Source organism: Priapulus caudatus, unplaced genomic scaffold (assembly GCF_000485595.1).
Source record: "Priapulus caudatus unplaced genomic scaffold, Priapulus_caudatus-5.0.1 Scaffold7, whole genome shotgun sequence".
Lineage (NCBI taxonomy): Eukaryota > Metazoa > Priapulida > Priapulimorpha > Priapulimorphida > Priapulidae > Priapulus > Priapulus caudatus.
Window position 1 is genome coordinate 1,154,345 of NW_014577068.1, and position 18,909 is coordinate 1,173,253.

Sequence of the window (18,909 nt, forward strand, 5' to 3'; positions counted from 1 at the left end):
TCAAAAACTACGTATGTATATATGCCCGTATGCGTAATTGCGTGCTTGCGGGTACATATATATACGTATGCAATTTAGAATTACAATTTTACTTATTACAAATTTGTATATTGGAAATCGTCATACTGCCTAAAAGTAGCTGTCACACACATATACACACATACGCGCATGCGCACGCACGCACACACACGCGTATCTTTATTAGCCTATTCTATTACGCAAACATAATCTTGTGTATATTCTGTTGCAATCTTTGTATATAAAGCTCAGCATTTGCGCTAGAAATGTTTTAGAGAAATTTAATAGGAATCGACATTCGTCTTTCACATGTGATTTTAAACGTGATGCTAGCGCCTTTAATGTTGTGTTAATATGGCCCCCGTTTATGCGCAAAAGTTATCAGTGTAACTTTCCGAGTGTATAGCCGGATGGCATTTAACTCGGTTGCGTTCACACGACAGCAAGTACCTGCTAGCATTCTATGCGTACGGCCATGTGTAGCCCGGGTAGCATTCTAGGTACCACACTCACACTGGGATATCATTTCCCATGAGCGGCCATACTTACGAAAAATTTCCCATGAATCAGCAAAAGTTTTTTTTTGAAATCACAATGCCATCCTATGAATCCACGTCGCAAGTAACACCATATATGTTGTTAACTCAAAATTCTTCCATAATTTTTTTTGTAAACAAGCTTTTCCCGGCACACACTCAAAATGGCCACTTTGCAATGTGATTTTACACGAAAAAGTAGGCTTCCTTTGAAAATTCCCCGGCCGCCAGCAATGCACCCTGGACGAGCCGCTTACACTGTCGGATTCAGCAAAGATTCTAGTTTTTGAAATTAATCAATTGCAAAGAGTTCTAACCCTTTCTAATGAGACATAAAAAAATGCAAGCGCACACATACACTGAAAAACGATCTCATACTTCCGGGTCATATATATACACGTGATCATGCGTCAAAAGTTACCCGGATAATTACCCACCCAGCAACAACAACATGTTTGTACTAACTTTTGCAGACTTGAATTGGGTCATTGTTGCGTTGGCAACAATTGGCATGTTTGCATCATCTGGCACATACGGCATTTGCTACCTGTACAGTGGTGAACTGTATCCCACAGTCGTTCGCAACATTGGACTTGGAAGTAACTCTACATGGGCACGTGTGTCAGCAATTCTAGCTCCATACGTTGCTTTATTGGTATGTGCATCGATTATTATTACAAAGAATCGTTACAAAATAAAATACAGACATACAAATTTGCAGGTTTAGATATTTCATAGATTTTTTAAGTTTATAGATGAAAATCCTAAAATACCACATGCCTTGTGCACGTTTTGTACGTAGTGGGCGCACAAATAGTTACTCGTGCTCTTTTAACCTTTATTTGCTGGTAATGTATTCTAAATATCACCAGTACTTTACACAATTTGGTTCCTATTCTTCATCAACACCATCATTTAATCTATTTTGTCAGGGTATGTATAGACGTGAGTATCCCCTACTCATCTTTGGAGTGCTGGCCATCTCAGCAGGTATAGCAGCCCTCTTTCTGCCAGAAACAAAAGACCAAGAGCTACCAGAGACATTAGAAGATGGCGAAAATTTTGGAAAGTGAGTTCAGATATTGCGATTTGTACTAATCGCAAATAACAATTTGTCATGTTATAATTATCTTTGTTATATTATATATTTTACGGATACAGTAAGGTGTTAGGTTTAATATTTTAGCTACGCGTGTATTCAACATAATTGATTTAGCGAGCAATATCTAACTAGTGATGGCAAAACAGAATGGTCTGTTTATTGGCTAATTACGCAATATATTTCGTCCCGTAAACGAAATAATTACTTTCAACGCAATTAGATGCAATACAGGTAGATAAAATGGCAAAAATCGAATCACAAATATTATGTGACTTCGTTTTATAGGAAACAAAGGTTTTGGACTCTGCTACCACAGAAGCCGCCAATTGACAATAACAAGTGCAGTAGAGCAGAGCATATAAATCAACAATAATGTTGATTTATATGCTCTGAGTAGAGCAATATAGCGCCTATCTAACCGCTACTGCTCTACTGTTTGTGTTGCTGCATCGAGATTCTGCACCGTCATCATCCATTGTGTTTTATAACTCATGTATTGTAAATTTATTGGCTAGTATTTGTATTACTGATACCAAAAAAGTGGCATGATTTATATGACTTATATAGCTTAGAAAATCAATGCGCAGTGCGATATCCTATCAGTCTACTACTGAATTTCTCTCACCTCCGCCTGACCGTTACTATCGATGTTATGTATATTGTAAAGCAGCGAAAATAGGTTAACTACAAGAGCAGTGATATATTTTACAATACCTACTACAACCACTATGAGGAAGAGGCATCATATCGGTTATGAGTGTTGGACCAACGAGCCCTAGTGATCATCAGCTATAAAAATTATTCTAATGTCAAGCCATAACTTTCTAGGGACCTTGGAGAGGATTACCTCATACGGTAGATCTCTAGATGGTATTTAGCTAGCAGTTATCTGGAACGCGGTATACACAGCGCATTTACAATAGGTTTAATCAGGACCGTTTATCAATAGACGCGTTCGGTGTTATTGTGGCCAGTGCTGTGTAAATGGTGATATCCTCTGTGGTGTATTATGAACAAATTTCACTTGTCATCGCCCTTGCTGTGTGACAACAACGTAAGACTACATCTCACTATCCTGCGACGAATCACATATGTCTTCTAACGACCAAAACTCCTAAGCTTTCTCAACTTCTGATATTAATTCATTATTATCGAAAATATACGTGCTTTATAACACTGTGAAAGTTACAAAATAGCATGAGTTGTTTATTTTCCGTTATATTAAAATTGATCTTACAGGGCCGTAGCTAGCCCGGGGAGAGGGGGCACAGGGACAGTTGCTCCCCTCCCCCCCCCCAGAAAAAAAGTAGATACAATACATGGTCAAAGGCGGTCACCTTCCTTGAACACACCATGTACATGGCTTTGCCCCCTCCCCAGAAAAATGGGTTAGCTACGCTTTTGCCTTATGTATAGACATTTCATTTTGTCACCTGTAATAATACTGTTTAAAACTAATAACAAATCAATGTGGTTTGGTGGTTGCGTTTAAGTTTGCATCTTTCAGGTCGCGAAAACGTACATATGTACGTATTACGTGTTACCGAGGCAACATCACCCCATACGCCACTAGAGTATCGCATAGCATAGCATAATATTGGTAAGGGGGTTGATGTCTGTGATAACACAATAGCATACTTATAATTATGAAGGCGGTTCAGCGGATACCTAAAAATAAGGAAAGTGATGGGTGAAGCTGTTGTGGATTTTTTATCAGTGTAATAATCATTAAATTGACATGCCAATCTTTCGCATAAATGCTAAATTGTTGGTTTATTTTTGGTTTAACAGGTGGTAGCACCACACACATAATAAGGCCTGCCGGGTGACATTAACCATCACAATGTTAACTATTACCTCGTACAGACTGTAAATCCCACATCAAACTGGTACGGGCCTGTCGCGCGCCAAGCGCGCACCAAATCGTAGCGTACAGACACACAATTTTATCCCCCATCAAAGTAGCACGGGTTGACTCAGCTTGCTACGTCACCCCGCCGACAGCTACCGTACTTTTATGTGACCTAAATAAGGCTATACGCATGCGCATTGTGAAACTTAGCGAGCGCTAGACACCGGATTGCGTACAGACACAGCTTAGAGCGGGATAACTTGGTCCGGGATAACTTGGCCCTCCTTCATATGCCGGGTCTAATTGGTGCGGGCCAGCGCGTATTTGGAGCGGGATAGCGTGTACACACTGCAAAAATTTGACGCGCGCCTGGCCCGCACTACTTTGATGTGGTATCAAATTTGCAGTCTGTACAGGGTAAAAGCTAATACAATTTAAGAATCACACAAACATCATTTATGTGTCAACTGTGACACGTTGACAGCCATGATAGATTTATCTTGTTACTCACAACTCTATTAGGCGCACATGGAATTCACTGCTATAAATATACTTCCATTCCTTTCTCACATGTATGTGCGACATACCTCTGACATTTGAGTGAGATTAAAATAATAACTCCGTATTATAAAAGCGATTACGAAATTACGTGATCAACAGATCCCGAAATATAGGTCGCAGACACATATCAACCACAGTGACATAGCAGAGAGAATGAACGAGGTGAGCGGATTCGCCCAAAGTTCGTCTGTCCTAGCACCTCGTGCACTGCTTTTACACCTACTCAGCGGTTTACACGAGCAGACACAACGTCTTGTTGCGCATCTAACCGCTCTCAAAATAACCGCTCTTTACATGTTTTACCGTGCCGTTCTTGCTGATATAGATGTTAGCGAAATATTTGCTTTAGCCTTTGGTTGCTGGAATTTGCTACCAGTTTATCGCAAACGCAGGGCGACGTGTTGCTCAGAGTAAAGATTATGTGTTGATATCAATGACCGGGCAAACTCACTCCCTTTCTTTGGCCAGGGCGATCATTGCATTTCTAAATTTGCTCACGCCTGTGACTGATACTTGCAGCAAATATGTCAGGTAATGATGCAAACGGTACAATGGATAGCGAACAGCCGAAACAGGTGTTCGACTTTGGAATGGTATTGTCAACTATCGGGAATCTAGGAAGATGGCAACTTATAGTATTCATCATGGTATGCTCGACAAAGTTCTCAATGGCGCTTCATAACATGATAATGCCTCTTCTGGGGGCCACACCCGATCACTGGTGCCGAGTCCCAGAACTTGATGACCTGCCGATTCACGTTCAGCGAAACCTCAGCACTCCACGGGAAATGATTGACAACGAACTTGTTTTTTCACGGTGTAAAGTGTACGTCGCGCAAAATTACTCCGAGTTAGCGGAAATCTATCAAAATTATTCGTTTGCGAGCATCCCAGCATCGTTACTGGGTAATACTGTGGAAGGCCAATGTCAGCATGGATGGATATATGATATTCGCGAAGGTGGATCAACTTTGGTTACCGAGGTATATGTGATCCTTTTTCACACGTGCGCTTATACATAACATATATTATAGCTTAATTTATTTTGTTTTATTATCGCTTTTTCGCATTCTATGACTGCATTTGAACCGTTTATGTATGAGCAATATTTATATATTAATGCCTGCTGTTGGGGGCACTACGCTCTCATAGTGTTGCTGAGGGAAGGAATAGTGCCCGAGCGGTAGCGAGGGCACTAGCTATTCCTTCCCAAAGCAACACTATGAGAGCATAGTGCCCCCAACAACAGGCATTAATGTTTTTAGTGCATCACATGACTATGCAATCTACTTTTCATGCTTATATACCTTCTTTATACTCCCTAATTTGCCGGTGCATTCGATGTAACAAAACGTTCGACACAAACACAACCGCCGTTCGAAACTCTTGCGTGGCGCCCAGACGCAGGAGATTCGTGACGTAAACACAATGCGTTATAATAACAATGCGTCGCGCAAGCAATAGTGCCCGCTCAGGCGGGCACTATTGCTTCATAGTGCCTGCTGCGTTATCCAATGGAATTTCAACGATTTATCACGTGATGCACTAATAGATTGTATAATTATATTCGCTATAAAATAATGTACGAATAGTACATTAAATATTTAGAAAGATTATATTCTATCATCACATGCCGCATAATGATACGCATAGTTTTGGGTTTCGTATTATATATACAGAGAAATACTATATTAGATCAGTAAACCACATCTTGCTCCCTATTATTTCAGTGGGATCTCGTATGTGGCAAGGAATGGATAGCGGCCAGCGCACAAGCTATATACATGTTAGGTTTTCTGATTGGATGCATTATACCTGCATATATGTCCGACAAGTACGGCTTTTATCATTACAACAACTTCATATGAGACACGTATATATAGCCGTTCGTATAGATAATGTCACTGCTTATATGGCTAGAAAAGTACCTTGAGCAATTAAAAGCTTAACCCCACATCCTACGTTATTTTGTACCAGTATTTCACAACGATACTGCTATAGGAAAGCAAAATATAAACTAAACGAGCCTTTAAAGTTCGATTACCAAGTACTATTCTTTGTATTAAGTATAGGAAAGGAAGAAAATTGACGTTTGTCGTCACATCTATTGTGTTTGCTGTAAGCGCCACCGTAGCTGCGTTCTCCCCTAACTTCACATGGTTTCTGGTCTTCCGGTTCCTCATCGGAGTGTCTGGATCTGCAGCCGTAAACAGTTCCTATATCTATTGTAGGTATCGTAGTCATAGTAAAATTAGCAATCGGATTAAGGATTGTTTGTTATTCCGCGTATCAGGAGAAGCAGGAGTCTGTAATATCCGTACTGTTATCAGACAGGGTCCAATGTACCACACAATTAAAGCACTCAGTAGAAACACGTGACACATCACAATATATCGCTTGTCTACTTATTAGTCATGACCCCTAACGGGCCCTTTGGGCTACGCCAAATCTCTTAAAAACATTACATCACAATTCAACACTAGAGAGAGAGAAGAGTAGATAAAATTGAGAGCTACGTACGTTATGCGTTACTCTTTTTTATTTTAACAGACACCTAACTGGGAAGTCGGTAGGGGCTATTTAAGGTGTGGTAAAGTGGACGGGGTATAAGTTCGACTACAGAGGACAGAATTCATCCGTTGTCAAAATGAACCAAACTATAAACAGACGTTGAATGTTAGGCCTACTTCATCTTCGACTTCTGTGTTTCTTCGTTGACATAAGTTAAACTAAACATCGCTAGATGCTTGTATCTAATTTCTGATCAATTCCTATAACAGTGGGTCAATCTGTCGGTTCTGCTTAAACATCTATTTACATGCAAGGGGTTACATTTCGCTTCATTTCATTTAGTGCTAGAGAACGTTGGACCGCAGTACAGAAACCGTGTTTCAAACGGGGCAGCAGCCGGCTACTGTTTGGGATACGCACTAGATGCCCTGTGTGCTTATATCTTCCGTGATTGGCGCTCCTTGCAGCTATCAATATCCGTGTATCTTTTCTTACTGCCGTTGTGGTATTTGTAAGTAGCATATTTAAGGGCATTATAGTATTTTCTGTTATAAAACAAATAGATATGGTTATTGATCAAGCATTTTATTATTAAGCTATATCTAGCGAGTATTCAGTGAATGCCAACTTTAAAACAATCTGCATGCCGTAGCATTTATTTCTTATATTCGACTCCTTTTTATCAACGATCAAATACAGCTTAATATTTTCATACATTAGTTAATTACGGTCGATCCGTAAACATTATTAGTTAACTGCTACTCTATCTGCTACTACATTTCTTTCCCTGTTACCACGATGATTAATCTAGTGCGATACCAGAGTCTCCGCGTTGGCTCTACGCCGAAGGTCGAGTAGATGACTGCGAAAATGCGCTACGCAGAGTCGCAAAGACAAACAGGAAAACGTATCCAGATCATGTAGAACTTAAACTAGATGCGAAGGTATTCATGCAACATCGCGTCTGACATGTAGGTCATATTTATTAACCTTAATAAATTAGAGGAGTTTCCGGTACCATAATCCAAACCAACAAGAAAATGTATTCGCACCACGTAGAACTTAAACTGGATTCGAAGGTAACATCGTTTTAGACATGTTGCATTGTTGCGCAACCTCATCCGGACAACCCGTGAATTGTACCGAAGCCAAACCAACCGTAAATGCCAACCAAATACAAACCAACTGTATATTTTATACAACAAACGCATGAATGCAGGTTTTATTCTGACTAGAAACATGTTATTGTCACCGCCGATGCCTCTGCTAGAGAACCCAACTTCACCGACATATTACGAACTCCGAATATGAGGAAGAAGTCGGTTAACATGATGTATCAATGGTAGGTTATTACATAGATCACGTGTTAGCCAAGTACGGTTAACAGCTTACAAGTGTGTTTGTTGTATGGCTTATCATAAAAGTGACTTGTTAGACAACATACACAACATGTAAAGCCTATTAATGGATTCTTACCTACCATGAAGATCTTTAGACGTTAAACATCGATGTGGTGGGCCACGCTCCTGAAATTCTTCCTCTGTTTCATTCTTTGTGCATTTTTGGTGTATTGTCAGTTGATCCGTCCATGAAGTTACTAATACAGATCATCCATGTTTCTAGTGCTTTCAATTACAATACTTGGTGAATAAACTCTGTCAATTGCTATTTTTGTCAAATATGTTTGCCCGTTTGGTTTAGATTACTATGAAACTAATCATTAATGTTTTTATCTGGCAAAACTTTGTATTTGGTATGCGTGAACGGGAAAACTAGATCGTCTTCGTATGTGACAGGTTTGTGGTGTCTCTGGTTTATTACGGGTTGGCCATGAATTCTGCCAACCTCGGCACGGACCCGTACATTAGCTTCGCTGCTTCAGCAATAGTTGGTATCCCTGCTACGCTGTTCTCGGCAGTAATTCTCAAATACCTGGGACGGAGGTTGTCTTTATCGGGAACCATGTTGCTTGCAGGGATCACCTGCCTTGTAACTGCATTACCGTGGCCAGCTAGTAAGTGCGAATGTATAATTAGACCTACAAACATAGCAATTTTAGTTTTCATACACTACGTATGTGTACTTGCGTGGGTGCGTGCTTATTCTCGTTCTCGCGCGTCTCTTGTATATGTTCTGTTGCACGATAACTGATGCGCGGCATTTGCACTAGACATGGATTTAGTGAAATTAAATAGGAATCAATATTAATCTATCACATTCGATTTTGAATGCGATGCTAACGCCCTCGGTTGCAGACATGCGTCGATATATATTAATATGGCCCCCGTTTATGCGCCAAAAGTTACCAGTGTAACTTTCCAGAGTGTATAGCCGGGTGGCATTTAACTCGGTTGCGTTCACGGGACAGCAAGTACCTGCTATCATTCTATGCGTGACGGCCATGTTTAGCCCGGGTAGCATTCTAGGTACCACACTAAGAAATCATTTCTCATTGGCGGCCATACTTACGAAAAAATTCCCATGCATCAGCAGAGTTTTTTTAAATCTCATTCTTGACCTGTCTCAGCGCTATTTGGCTGATTTTCCACCGTAATACATTCTACCCGCATCGCGAGCACCGAGTTAACCGAGTTAAATACTTCCGGGTCACATACACGTGATCATACGTCAAAAAGTTACCCGAGTAATTTACCTAGCCAGCAATAACAAAATGTTTATACTAACTTTTGCAGACTTGAATTGGGTCATTGTTACGTTAGCAACAATTGGCATGTTTGCATCAAGTGGCACATACGGCATTTGCTTTCTGTACAGTGGTGAACTGTATCTCACTGTCGTTCGCAATATTGGACTTGGAAGTAACTCTACATGGGCACGTGCATCAGCTATTCTAGCTCCATACGTTGCTTTACTGGTACGTATACCACGGTTATTGCCACAAAGAATTGTTACAACCTAAAATACAGACAGTATAAAGTTTTAATTTGCAGGTAGATAAATTTCATCAATTTGTTAAGCATTATAGATGAAAATCCTGAAATATCATAAATCTTATGCACGTCTTTGTACGTCATGTGTGCGTACAGAGTTACCGTGCTCTTTTGATATTTAAGTATCGATGTATTTTAATATTCACTAGTATTTTGCAAAATTTGGGTTCTTTTCTTTATCAACATCGATAATTAACCTATTTTGTCAGGGTATGTATAGACGTGAATATCCCCTGCTCATTTTTGGAGTACTGGCCATCTCAGCAAGTATAGCAGGCCTCTTTCTGCCAGAAACACAAGACCAAGAGCTACCAGAGACATTAGAAGATGGCGAAAATTTTGGAAAGTGAGTTCAAATATTGCGATTTGTACTATACTCTTATACGATTCGTCATGCTATATTATTTTTGTTATATCATATATTTTACTGATAAAATTAAGTCTCGTGTCTAATATTTTTGCTATACTTATAATCTAATCTCAAATGATTTAGCGTCTGTTTATTGGCTAATTGCGTATTATTTTTCGTCTCGCAAACCAAACAAATACCTTCAACGCGACAAGATACAGTTCAGGCAGATGGAATGGCAGAAGTAGAAACATAAATATTATATGTGATTCGTTTTATAGAAAACAGAGGTTTTGGACGCTACTACCACAGAAGCCGTCGATTGACAATAACAGTGCAGTAGAGCAATAGCGCCTATCTAACAGCTACTGCTATACTGTTTTTGCTACATCGAGATCATCAAACGACACCATCCATTGTGTTTTCTATCTCATACAATAAAAATTCATTTTATTGATATTTGTTTTACATTATTATACCCAAAAAAATTTGTATCACGAGTTTTTTGTGCCAGGCAATTTACGTAAAGTACTAGTGAGCATTTAAATGATCAAACAGTCCTCACAATTTTCACACACCTTTGCCCTTATATATATATAATATAACTGCAGTGGAAGTCATACATTTTTGATGATATGCATCACACAACCTCGACAAGGGGGAAACTTGTATCGCTGTAATATCGTTTCGATTTGATGGACCAGAGAGATCGAATAATTACCAGATATTTAAAAGATTCTGTCAAGCTAGCATTTTAAGGACCATTGGGGCGTTATTACCTTAGTTGTTTTGGGAGTCCTTCACGAAACCCCTGGTAATAGAAATCTTTATTACGACAAGATTGCTCGTCAGATTATACCACTCACGAATATATTTCTGCTCTTCAATACGGAAATATAGTGACATATAATGTTTATATGCAACGTGCAGGCTAAACATCTGGTTGGTATTCATGAGACGTTAATCGTCTCGTCTAGGTCTGTATATAAAATCTTATTGAAAGCGCGTGGGTTCCAATACTATAACGCCAAAAACATACAAGTTGTACGATTGCCTAACTTACTATAATTATTTCGTTGAAAGTGCATGTATTCTAATACTATAACATTAAATATGCATTTAAGTCAAAATACTGTCTTACGTTAATAATTATTATTCCCTAGCAGCATGTTTAACAATATTTTTAATTTAACTTCTTATCAATAGATAGAATCGTTGTTTCTGCCTTTCCCATTTTCACCATTTATTAAATCGACGATTATGCCTCATAAATGATGTCATCCTCTATGTTAAAATGCCATTTACACTATATTTCTATGAATCACATGTCTTATATATAGTTACGGAATCTCTCATCTGCTACTAATTTATAATTATCGAAAATATAGGTGTTCGTTGACATTCTTAATCCTGAGTAAACATCATTGGTTGAACATCAAAAAGTTGTTTGTTTTTTATACTACCAGGATTAAATAATCTCAAAGTCACGTAATTAATAAAATAATAATGTCTAAAGCTTTATATGTTTTGTTTATTTAGTTATTGTGCATAAAAAACTTACTAGAAAAAAATTTGTCACGTGACGTCGTTATCGTAGCGCGATTATTGTCATTCTATTTGAGCATTGTATTGGGTTTGAGTGATGTTTAGACGCGCCTATACGCGTGTGCGTGTGCACTACATATGTACACGTATGCGCGCACGCGTGTATATACACACGTGCGCGCATATGATACGTGTACATATGTAGTCGCCCGTGCGGGCACACGCACGTGCGCGTTGATGACTGGCCTGAGAACAGTGTTTGCCTTAAAATTGTGTTCGAAATATGATGTTAGAAGTTAAAAATAGAAAATATTTACACTGAAAACAATTCTCGATACAAACTGCACGTGACACGGTATCATGTACTGCGCCTCACGTTTTTGTATATATATATATATATATATATATATATATATATATATATATATAGGACACCTTTAAATCGGCATTCGCTTCTTTTTTCGAGATTGCAAGTCCGTGACTTATCAATTAAAAGTAACGTGTCCTGGCTCGCACTTTTTAGTGAAATGCTATCAAATGATATTATGTTTATTTGCTGGTTTTGTCAGGGTGTCAGTAATCTTTCGGCGCCGTGCGGTTGACACAAGCGAACACTGCGTCTTGCAATTGATGCGCGCCTAGTCGCTCGCCATTCCATTTTCACTATGAGTTTTCATGCAGATAGAGACTTTGAAGACATATTTGCGTTAGTTGATATTTGTTACCCCTTGATCGCCCGCGCACGGGGACAAGTTTGCTAAGAGTAAACATCTGCTGATATCAGTGACGGTGTGAGCTTATATATTCTTGCTCCGGCCAGACCGAACTGTCCATATACGAATTTACTCACTCGTTAAACAGCGAGTAGCAGCCAGTATGTCGGACATGGAAGCAAGCCGTCCCGTTGATACTAAACAGTCGAAACAAGAATTTGACTTTGGAAAGTTATTATCGACTATCGGAAATTTAGGAAGATGGCAGTTTATAGTATTCATCATGGTATGTACGGCAAAGTTCACACTGGCGCTTCATAACATGGTAATGCCGCTACTGGGGGCCACACCGGATCACTGGTGCCGAGTCCCAGAACTTGATCACCTGCCGATTTACCTTCAGCGAAACCTCAGCATTCCAGTCGAAAATGTTGACAACAAGCTTGTTTTCTCACAGTGCAAAATGTACGTCGCACGAAATTATTCTGAGTTAGCAGAAATCTATCAGAATGAATCGTTTGCGAGCGTTCCGGCATCGTTACTGGGTAATACTGTGGAAGGCCAATGTCAGCATGAATGGATATATGATATTCGCAAAGGTGGATCAACCTTGGTTACTGAGGTAAGTATTTCTAGGCCCACGAGTACAACCAAAATGTATTTTACGCTTATATGAACAAGACAAGACTGTAAATTTACATTTTTGCAAAAATATTGCGCGCATAGTACATCAAACATGTAGAAGTAACTAACTATCATTACATGTCTGCTAGTACGTATCGTTCCGTGTTTCGTGTGCTAGATACAAATAAACACAATATACTCATTGAAGATAGCATACTACATTATTGAAGACTGCCTCAGATCAGTAGGTCTCATCTTGCTCGCTAATGTTTCAGTGGAACCTCGTATGTGGCAAGGAATGGCTAGCGGCCAGCGGCCAAGCTATATACATGCTGGGTTTTCTGGTGGGATGCCTCATACCGGCGTATCTGGCTGACGTGTACGGTTTTGATTGTTACTACAACTTCAGATAAGACAGGTTACCGGTCGTAAAGATAACGCTCAGTTCGTTTTACTGCTAATGTGAGATTAAAAGAGTATCATGAACAATCTTTTTAAAAGTTTCAAACCAACATCCTACATAATTTCTAATTAGTACTTTCGTTTTTGCAGATATATTGTTAGAAGAAAGCAAAATATGAATTAAAACGAGCAGTTTAAGCTCGATATTTTTCTTGTATTGGTTGTAGGAAAGGAAGAAAATTGACGTTCATCCTCACATGTATTGTGTTTGCGGTAAGCGCCACCGTGGCTGCGTTCTCCCCTAACTTCACATGGTTTCTGGTCTTCCGGTTCCTCATTGGAGCGGCTGGAGCTGCAGCCACTAACAGTTCCTATATCTATTGTAGGTATCGTAGTTACAGTAAACATAACAATTATTCGTTGACAATACGTAGGCCTAGTGGTTACAGATCCGCTGGTGCGCTTAGCCACAATCTCCAATGTCAATAACATAATCGGCCAACATCTAGTTTATTACTTTGTGTACCTGGTAGATATGAACGACAATCGTTAAAAACGAAACGCGTATGTCTACAATAACTAATTAAATAAATAAATGAATAAATAAATAAATAAATATATATATATATATATGTGTGTGTGTGTGTGTGTGCGTGTGTGCAAGCGTATTTATGACAACAGCAGGAGTATTTTAATAGCGATATTTTATTGCCAGACGCAGAAAAGCCGGTGCGGGTTTTGCATGAATCCATTTTTGGATAGCGAATTAAATGCGGAATGGGTCATTCTAATTGCTCGCTAGTACGCGATTCTGAGCTTGTAACGACGGTCGGAAACTGGCCATTTATGGCCAGATATCGTGGGAATTGACAATGTGATTTTAGGAATGTTAGAATCAGATGGCAAATATTAGCAAAATAATTTGGCTCAGGGCAATGTAGACACTGTCGTGTATTAACTCCTTAAAGTGTTCTCTCGGCAAGGAAATTCGCATTCAAAATCCAAGTATAACAATTGGTGGATTACAATTGTTCAACTCTACCAATGAGTTTTTACTTAGACCATTACTCAGGCAGTCTAATAAGGAATACAGTTAATTTGCATACATGATAAATAGATTTTAGTAGTGCACCCACTTAAGCAGCTCAGTTATAGACATAACATTCTTGTTTGCAAACCCGGCGAGCTTTTACCCTCTTCACTTCAATGATTGTCTAATTAATTACTTAATATCACCGTAACGGTATTTAATCATAGTATAACATTTATAAAAACATTAAAAACATTAACAAAATTTTCTAGCAATTGTAGTTTAGCAACTGACAGTATTGTCACACCAGCGTTCAACTTTATATTAACAGACGGCAAATTAGGAAGGTTGTATAGGGGCTGAGGGTGTAGTGAAATATACGGTGATAACCACTACTGCAACGAGTAATTATTTATGCGGTGTTTATACTCGTGCCACCGTCCTGCGAACGTTGCATGTCTTTTACTTTACAATCTTTCTTTCTAATGAGTTCTATTTCTAGGGGGTTCTACTTTTGTTTAGCTTCCTAAAGATACGCCAGACTATGGTTGGCCATCGTACTCAACCGTGGTTAAATTATGACCTTTTACCCAATCACAGGCCTTAAATTATGTGTAACAAGGCCCCTGATTGGGTAAAAGGGCAATAATTTAACCGCAGTAAAATTATAGCCCTTTTACCCAATCAAAGGCCTTGATACACATAATTTGAACGCGGATAAATTATTTTACCGTGGTTAAATTATGTGTAACAAGGGCTCTGATTGGGTCAAAGGATTATAATTTAACCACGGTTGAATTATTTCTACCGCGGTGAAAATAATTTATCTGAAGTTAAATTATGTGTAACACGACCCCTAATTGGGTAAAATGCCAATAATTTTACTGTGGTTCAATTATTTCAACCGCGGTATAAATGATTATTTCTGAGTACGACGATCGATCAACCATACCCGACACTACAACATTGCTTGTATTGAATCGCTGACATATTCTCGTAAAAATATAATAAGAATTTGATAGGGTGTTTATTTCCAAGGCATCATCTCTCATACCATTTTATTCAGTGCTAGAGAATGTTGGACAAGAATACAGAAACCGTGTGACAAACGGTGTGGGAGCCGCTTACTGTCTGGGATATGCAATGGATGGACTGCTCGCTTATATCTTTCGTGATTGGCGCACCTTGCAACTCTCCTTATCTGTATATCTTTTCTTGCTGCCTGCATGGTATTTGTAAGTAGAGACTGCATGGGAAATTTTTAGTATATTATATTAACGCGTAATTGTGAATTCTCTACAATCATCCCACGAGGAAACTAAATCAAAATTCGTAATCAGTAGATTTTTGCCATGTTTAAGCGTAATTCCTATATAATGCTATGTTAATCCTATCTGCACGGCGCAGCACTGTTTTCTCCAATAAATAACTTATTTCCAATGTAGGCCTATATGTTCGAAACGGATTGTTAGGCCTACCTTGCACGATACGTATAACTACTTACTTGCTCGTTTCGTAAACTTGCTCAACACGGTTCGTTGTCGTTACGTAAACGTGCTAATCTGACTACAACCCTACAATAATATTCTACTTTTTTTCATATGTAAAAACACGTTGTTTGATCTAGCGCGATACCAGAGTCTCCTCGTTGGCTCTACGCTGAAGGTCGAGTAGATGACTGCGAAAATGCGCTACGCAGAGTCGCAAAAACAAATAAGACAACTTATCCAGATCATGCAGAACTTAAACTAGATGCAAAGGTATTCAGGCAACGTCGTTCCTGACATGATGGTCACTTTTATACCCATTTGCATCTTATAACAGAGTACCGCAATCCAAACCAACCGCAAATTGTGCCCTGCGTATCACGCATTAATGCAGGTTCTATTCTGTCTAGAAACATGTTATTGTCACCGCTGATGGCTCTGCTAGAGAACCCAACTTCACCGATATATTACGAACTCCGAATATGAGGAAAAAGTCAGTTAACATAATGTATCAATGGTAGGTTCTTACATAGATCAGACGTTATAGCTAAGGCTCGTAAATTACGCGTTTGTTTCCTGTTAAAGGGGCTTGTAACTCGACATGCATGATTTAAATCTTAGCCAACATGTAGTCTTGCAAATATCCCAACTGCCGCCAATGCGTATAACGCAAGCTTTGATTGCGCAGTCTTTAGACAAGTAACCGTGAAATGAGTTAAACTGATCGCTGATATCGGCCATATATCGAACAAGAACCGTAAACGAGAACTCGTTCGTCTTTATATTTGGCAGGTTTGTGGTGTCTCTGGTTTATTACGGGTTGGCCATGAATTCTGCCAACCTCGGCACGGACCCGTACATTAGTTTCGTTGCTGCTGCGTTAGTTGGACTTCCTGCAGTGGTGTGCACGGGAATCATTCTCAAATACCTGGGCCGGAGGTTGTCTTTATCGGCAACCAGTTTGCTTGCAGGGTTCACCTGCATTGTAACTGCGTTACCCTGGCCAGCGCGTAAGTGTGAATGCTTTACGATTTGCTGTTGCATTATAATATGTCAGCGGTGGTCATGCAATCAAAGTTAGTTCAGGACGTTTCGTGTCCTGGTCATTTGCGTTTGTGATACATACTATATTGGTATATGCCTATAATACACGACTTAGAATGCGTGCGCGCGCGTGCGTGCGTGCGTGCGTGCGTGCGTGCGTAACTTGCGCGCGCTTGTGTATTGTTGGCGTGTTCATCGCATTTGTGACAATGCATGATATCGCCCCCAATAGCGATGTATGCGTATAATGGTAATAGTACGGTGAGAAACTGATGAAAAGGGCGTTTGTGGCGAGAGCTTGTTTTTTATTTAAATTAAACACGTCTTAATTTCTATACATACAATCTTTTTGAAAACAATTTGTGTTTATACGTAACTTGTATCCCTGTACAACAATTTTTGCTTTTTGTAGACTTGAATTGGGTCATCGTTACATTGGCAACAATTGGGATGTTCGCATCCGGCTGCACATACGGCATTTGCTACCTGTATAGTGGTGAACTGTATCCCACAGTCGTTCGCAACATTGGACTTGGAAGTAACTCTACATGGGCACGTGTGTCAGCGATTCTAGCTCCATACGTTGCTTTACTGGTACGTACCACGGTTATTGCCACAACGGTTTGGTACAATCCGTAGTAAAAGCGTAGTATCACGGATAGATATGTCTTTTTTAAATCAATTTTAGAAACGTTATTAACACATATTTTTCGTACGATTTACATAACCTTATAATATATATATATATATAATAACATATGCATACATATCAGAAGTAGATAATAGGGAATTTCCTATTATTTACTTCTGATACATATGTATTTACATGTCCACGTCCTTGTACCTTGTAGCGTTCTTAAGTTAATTGATCATTTTGTTTTCCGGTAATATTATGATCAATGAAATTCATATTGTTTATCACCATCATCCAGAGTCGTATTTTGTCAGGGTATGTATAGGCGTGAATATCCTCTGGTCATCTTTGGAGTGTTAGCCACCTCCGCAGGTATAGCAGCCCTCTTTCTACCAGAAACAAAAGACCGAGAGCTACCAGAGACATTAGAAGATGGCGAAAATTTTGGAAAGTGAGTTCATATATTGCGATTTGAACTATTCGCATACTTTTTGTCTGAATGTACATGATTGTTTGTGCGGCTGTGAGAATTAGGTTTGCTGTTTGTCTTGAGTTTATCATCGTTTCAATAATCGTTTTTGCTAGAAATTTCTAGCATATATGTCTAGCCTATCGCAATGCATAATAAAAGAATTTAATTATTAGTTAATTACATGCGTGTTATTATTAATCCAATAAACAAAACAATTGCTTTCAATCCCATAATATGTAGCTGGGGTTTAAACTTAAATTCTAATAACAAAAACATCACCATGAATTATGAATGTATCTGCGATTTATAGGAATCAGAAGTTTTGGATTCTACTACCACAGAAGCCATCAAATGCCACTACTGGGTGCAGCAGAAGGATAGCGCCTATATAACTAACGTCATCGCTTTACTGTGGTACTGCTGCTGGTGCTGATGATGATGCTAAATAGTGGTACTGCTGCTGGTGCTGATGATGATGCTAAATGGTGGTACTGCTGCTGGTGCTGATGATGATGCTAAATAGTGGTACTGCTGCTGGTGCTGATGATGATGCTAAATGGTGGTACTGCTGCTGGTGCTGGTGATGATGCTAAATAGTGGTACTGCTGCTGGTGCTGATGATGATGCTAAATGGTGGTACTGCTGCTGGTGCTGGTGATGATGCTAAATGGTGGTACTGCTGCTGGTGCTGATGATGATGCTAAGTGGTGGTACCGCTGCTGGTGCTGATGTCAGTTCATGCTTGAGAATGGTCGCCATTCCAGGTGCGTCGCGTTGGTGACAGCATTGCGCAATTGCTGCAGTAGCTTTCTGTCAGCTTTGATTGCTTTCTCTGTACATTTCTGTTTAGTAGATACATTTGCTTTTTACAGATCAGCGAAGGTTTTTGAGTGGTGCCTTCCTCTGCTGTCATGAAACCGACAGTCTCCCTCAATCAGGCGTTGCTTTACATTAGTGACAACATGCTTCTTTCTCTGGTCTTCAGCTGTGAGTAGATCTCACCACGTCATTCGACTGCAGTATCTTGGTTGCCAGTGTCCAATGGTATGTCTTTTCCGTCCGTGTCACAGTCTCCATC

At 39.4% G+C, this 18,909-nt stretch overlaps 3 protein-coding genes across 4 annotated transcripts in view; all 3 read left to right on the forward strand.

The window, feature by feature from the left end:
• Positions 1–3,446, forward strand: part of LOC106806000 (organic cation transporter protein-like) — a 16,616-nt gene extending 13,170 nt beyond the window's left edge. Inside the window, exons 2-4 of the mRNA XM_014807825.1 lie at positions 1,028–1,209; positions 1,487–1,623; positions 1,942–3,446. Of these exons, the coding sequence (XP_014663311.1) occupies positions 1,066–1,209; positions 1,487–1,623; positions 1,942–2,029 (369 nt within the window). The 5' untranslated portion in view covers positions 1,028–1,065 and the 3' untranslated portion in view covers positions 2,030–3,446. The remainder of the gene's footprint in view (positions 1–1,027; positions 1,210–1,486; positions 1,624–1,941) is intronic.
• LOC106805988 (organic cation transporter protein-like) overlaps positions 1–10,290 on the forward strand; it is a 42,404-nt gene extending 32,114 nt beyond the window's left edge. The window contains exons 1-6 of one of the 2 annotated variants that reach the window (XM_014807810.1): positions 7,329–7,524; positions 7,816–7,922; positions 8,377–8,594; positions 9,274–9,455; positions 9,741–9,877; positions 10,162–10,290. In XM_014807810.1, coding sequence (XP_014663296.1) covers positions 7,888–7,922; positions 8,377–8,594; positions 9,274–9,455; positions 9,741–9,877; positions 10,162–10,231 — 642 coding nt within the window. In that variant the 5' untranslated portion in view covers positions 7,329–7,524; positions 7,816–7,887 and the 3' untranslated portion in view covers positions 10,232–10,290. Of the gene's footprint in view, positions 1–7,328; positions 7,525–7,815; positions 7,923–8,376; positions 8,595–9,273; positions 9,456–9,740; positions 9,878–10,161 lie in introns of those variants that run through there. The other variant, XM_014807802.1, reaches the window with a different exon arrangement.
• The window catches only part of LOC106805979 (organic cation transporter protein-like), a 66,900-nt gene that overhangs the window by 16,137 nt on the left and 31,854 nt on the right, over positions 1–18,909 (forward strand). The gene's annotated exons all lie outside the window — the stretch shown is intronic.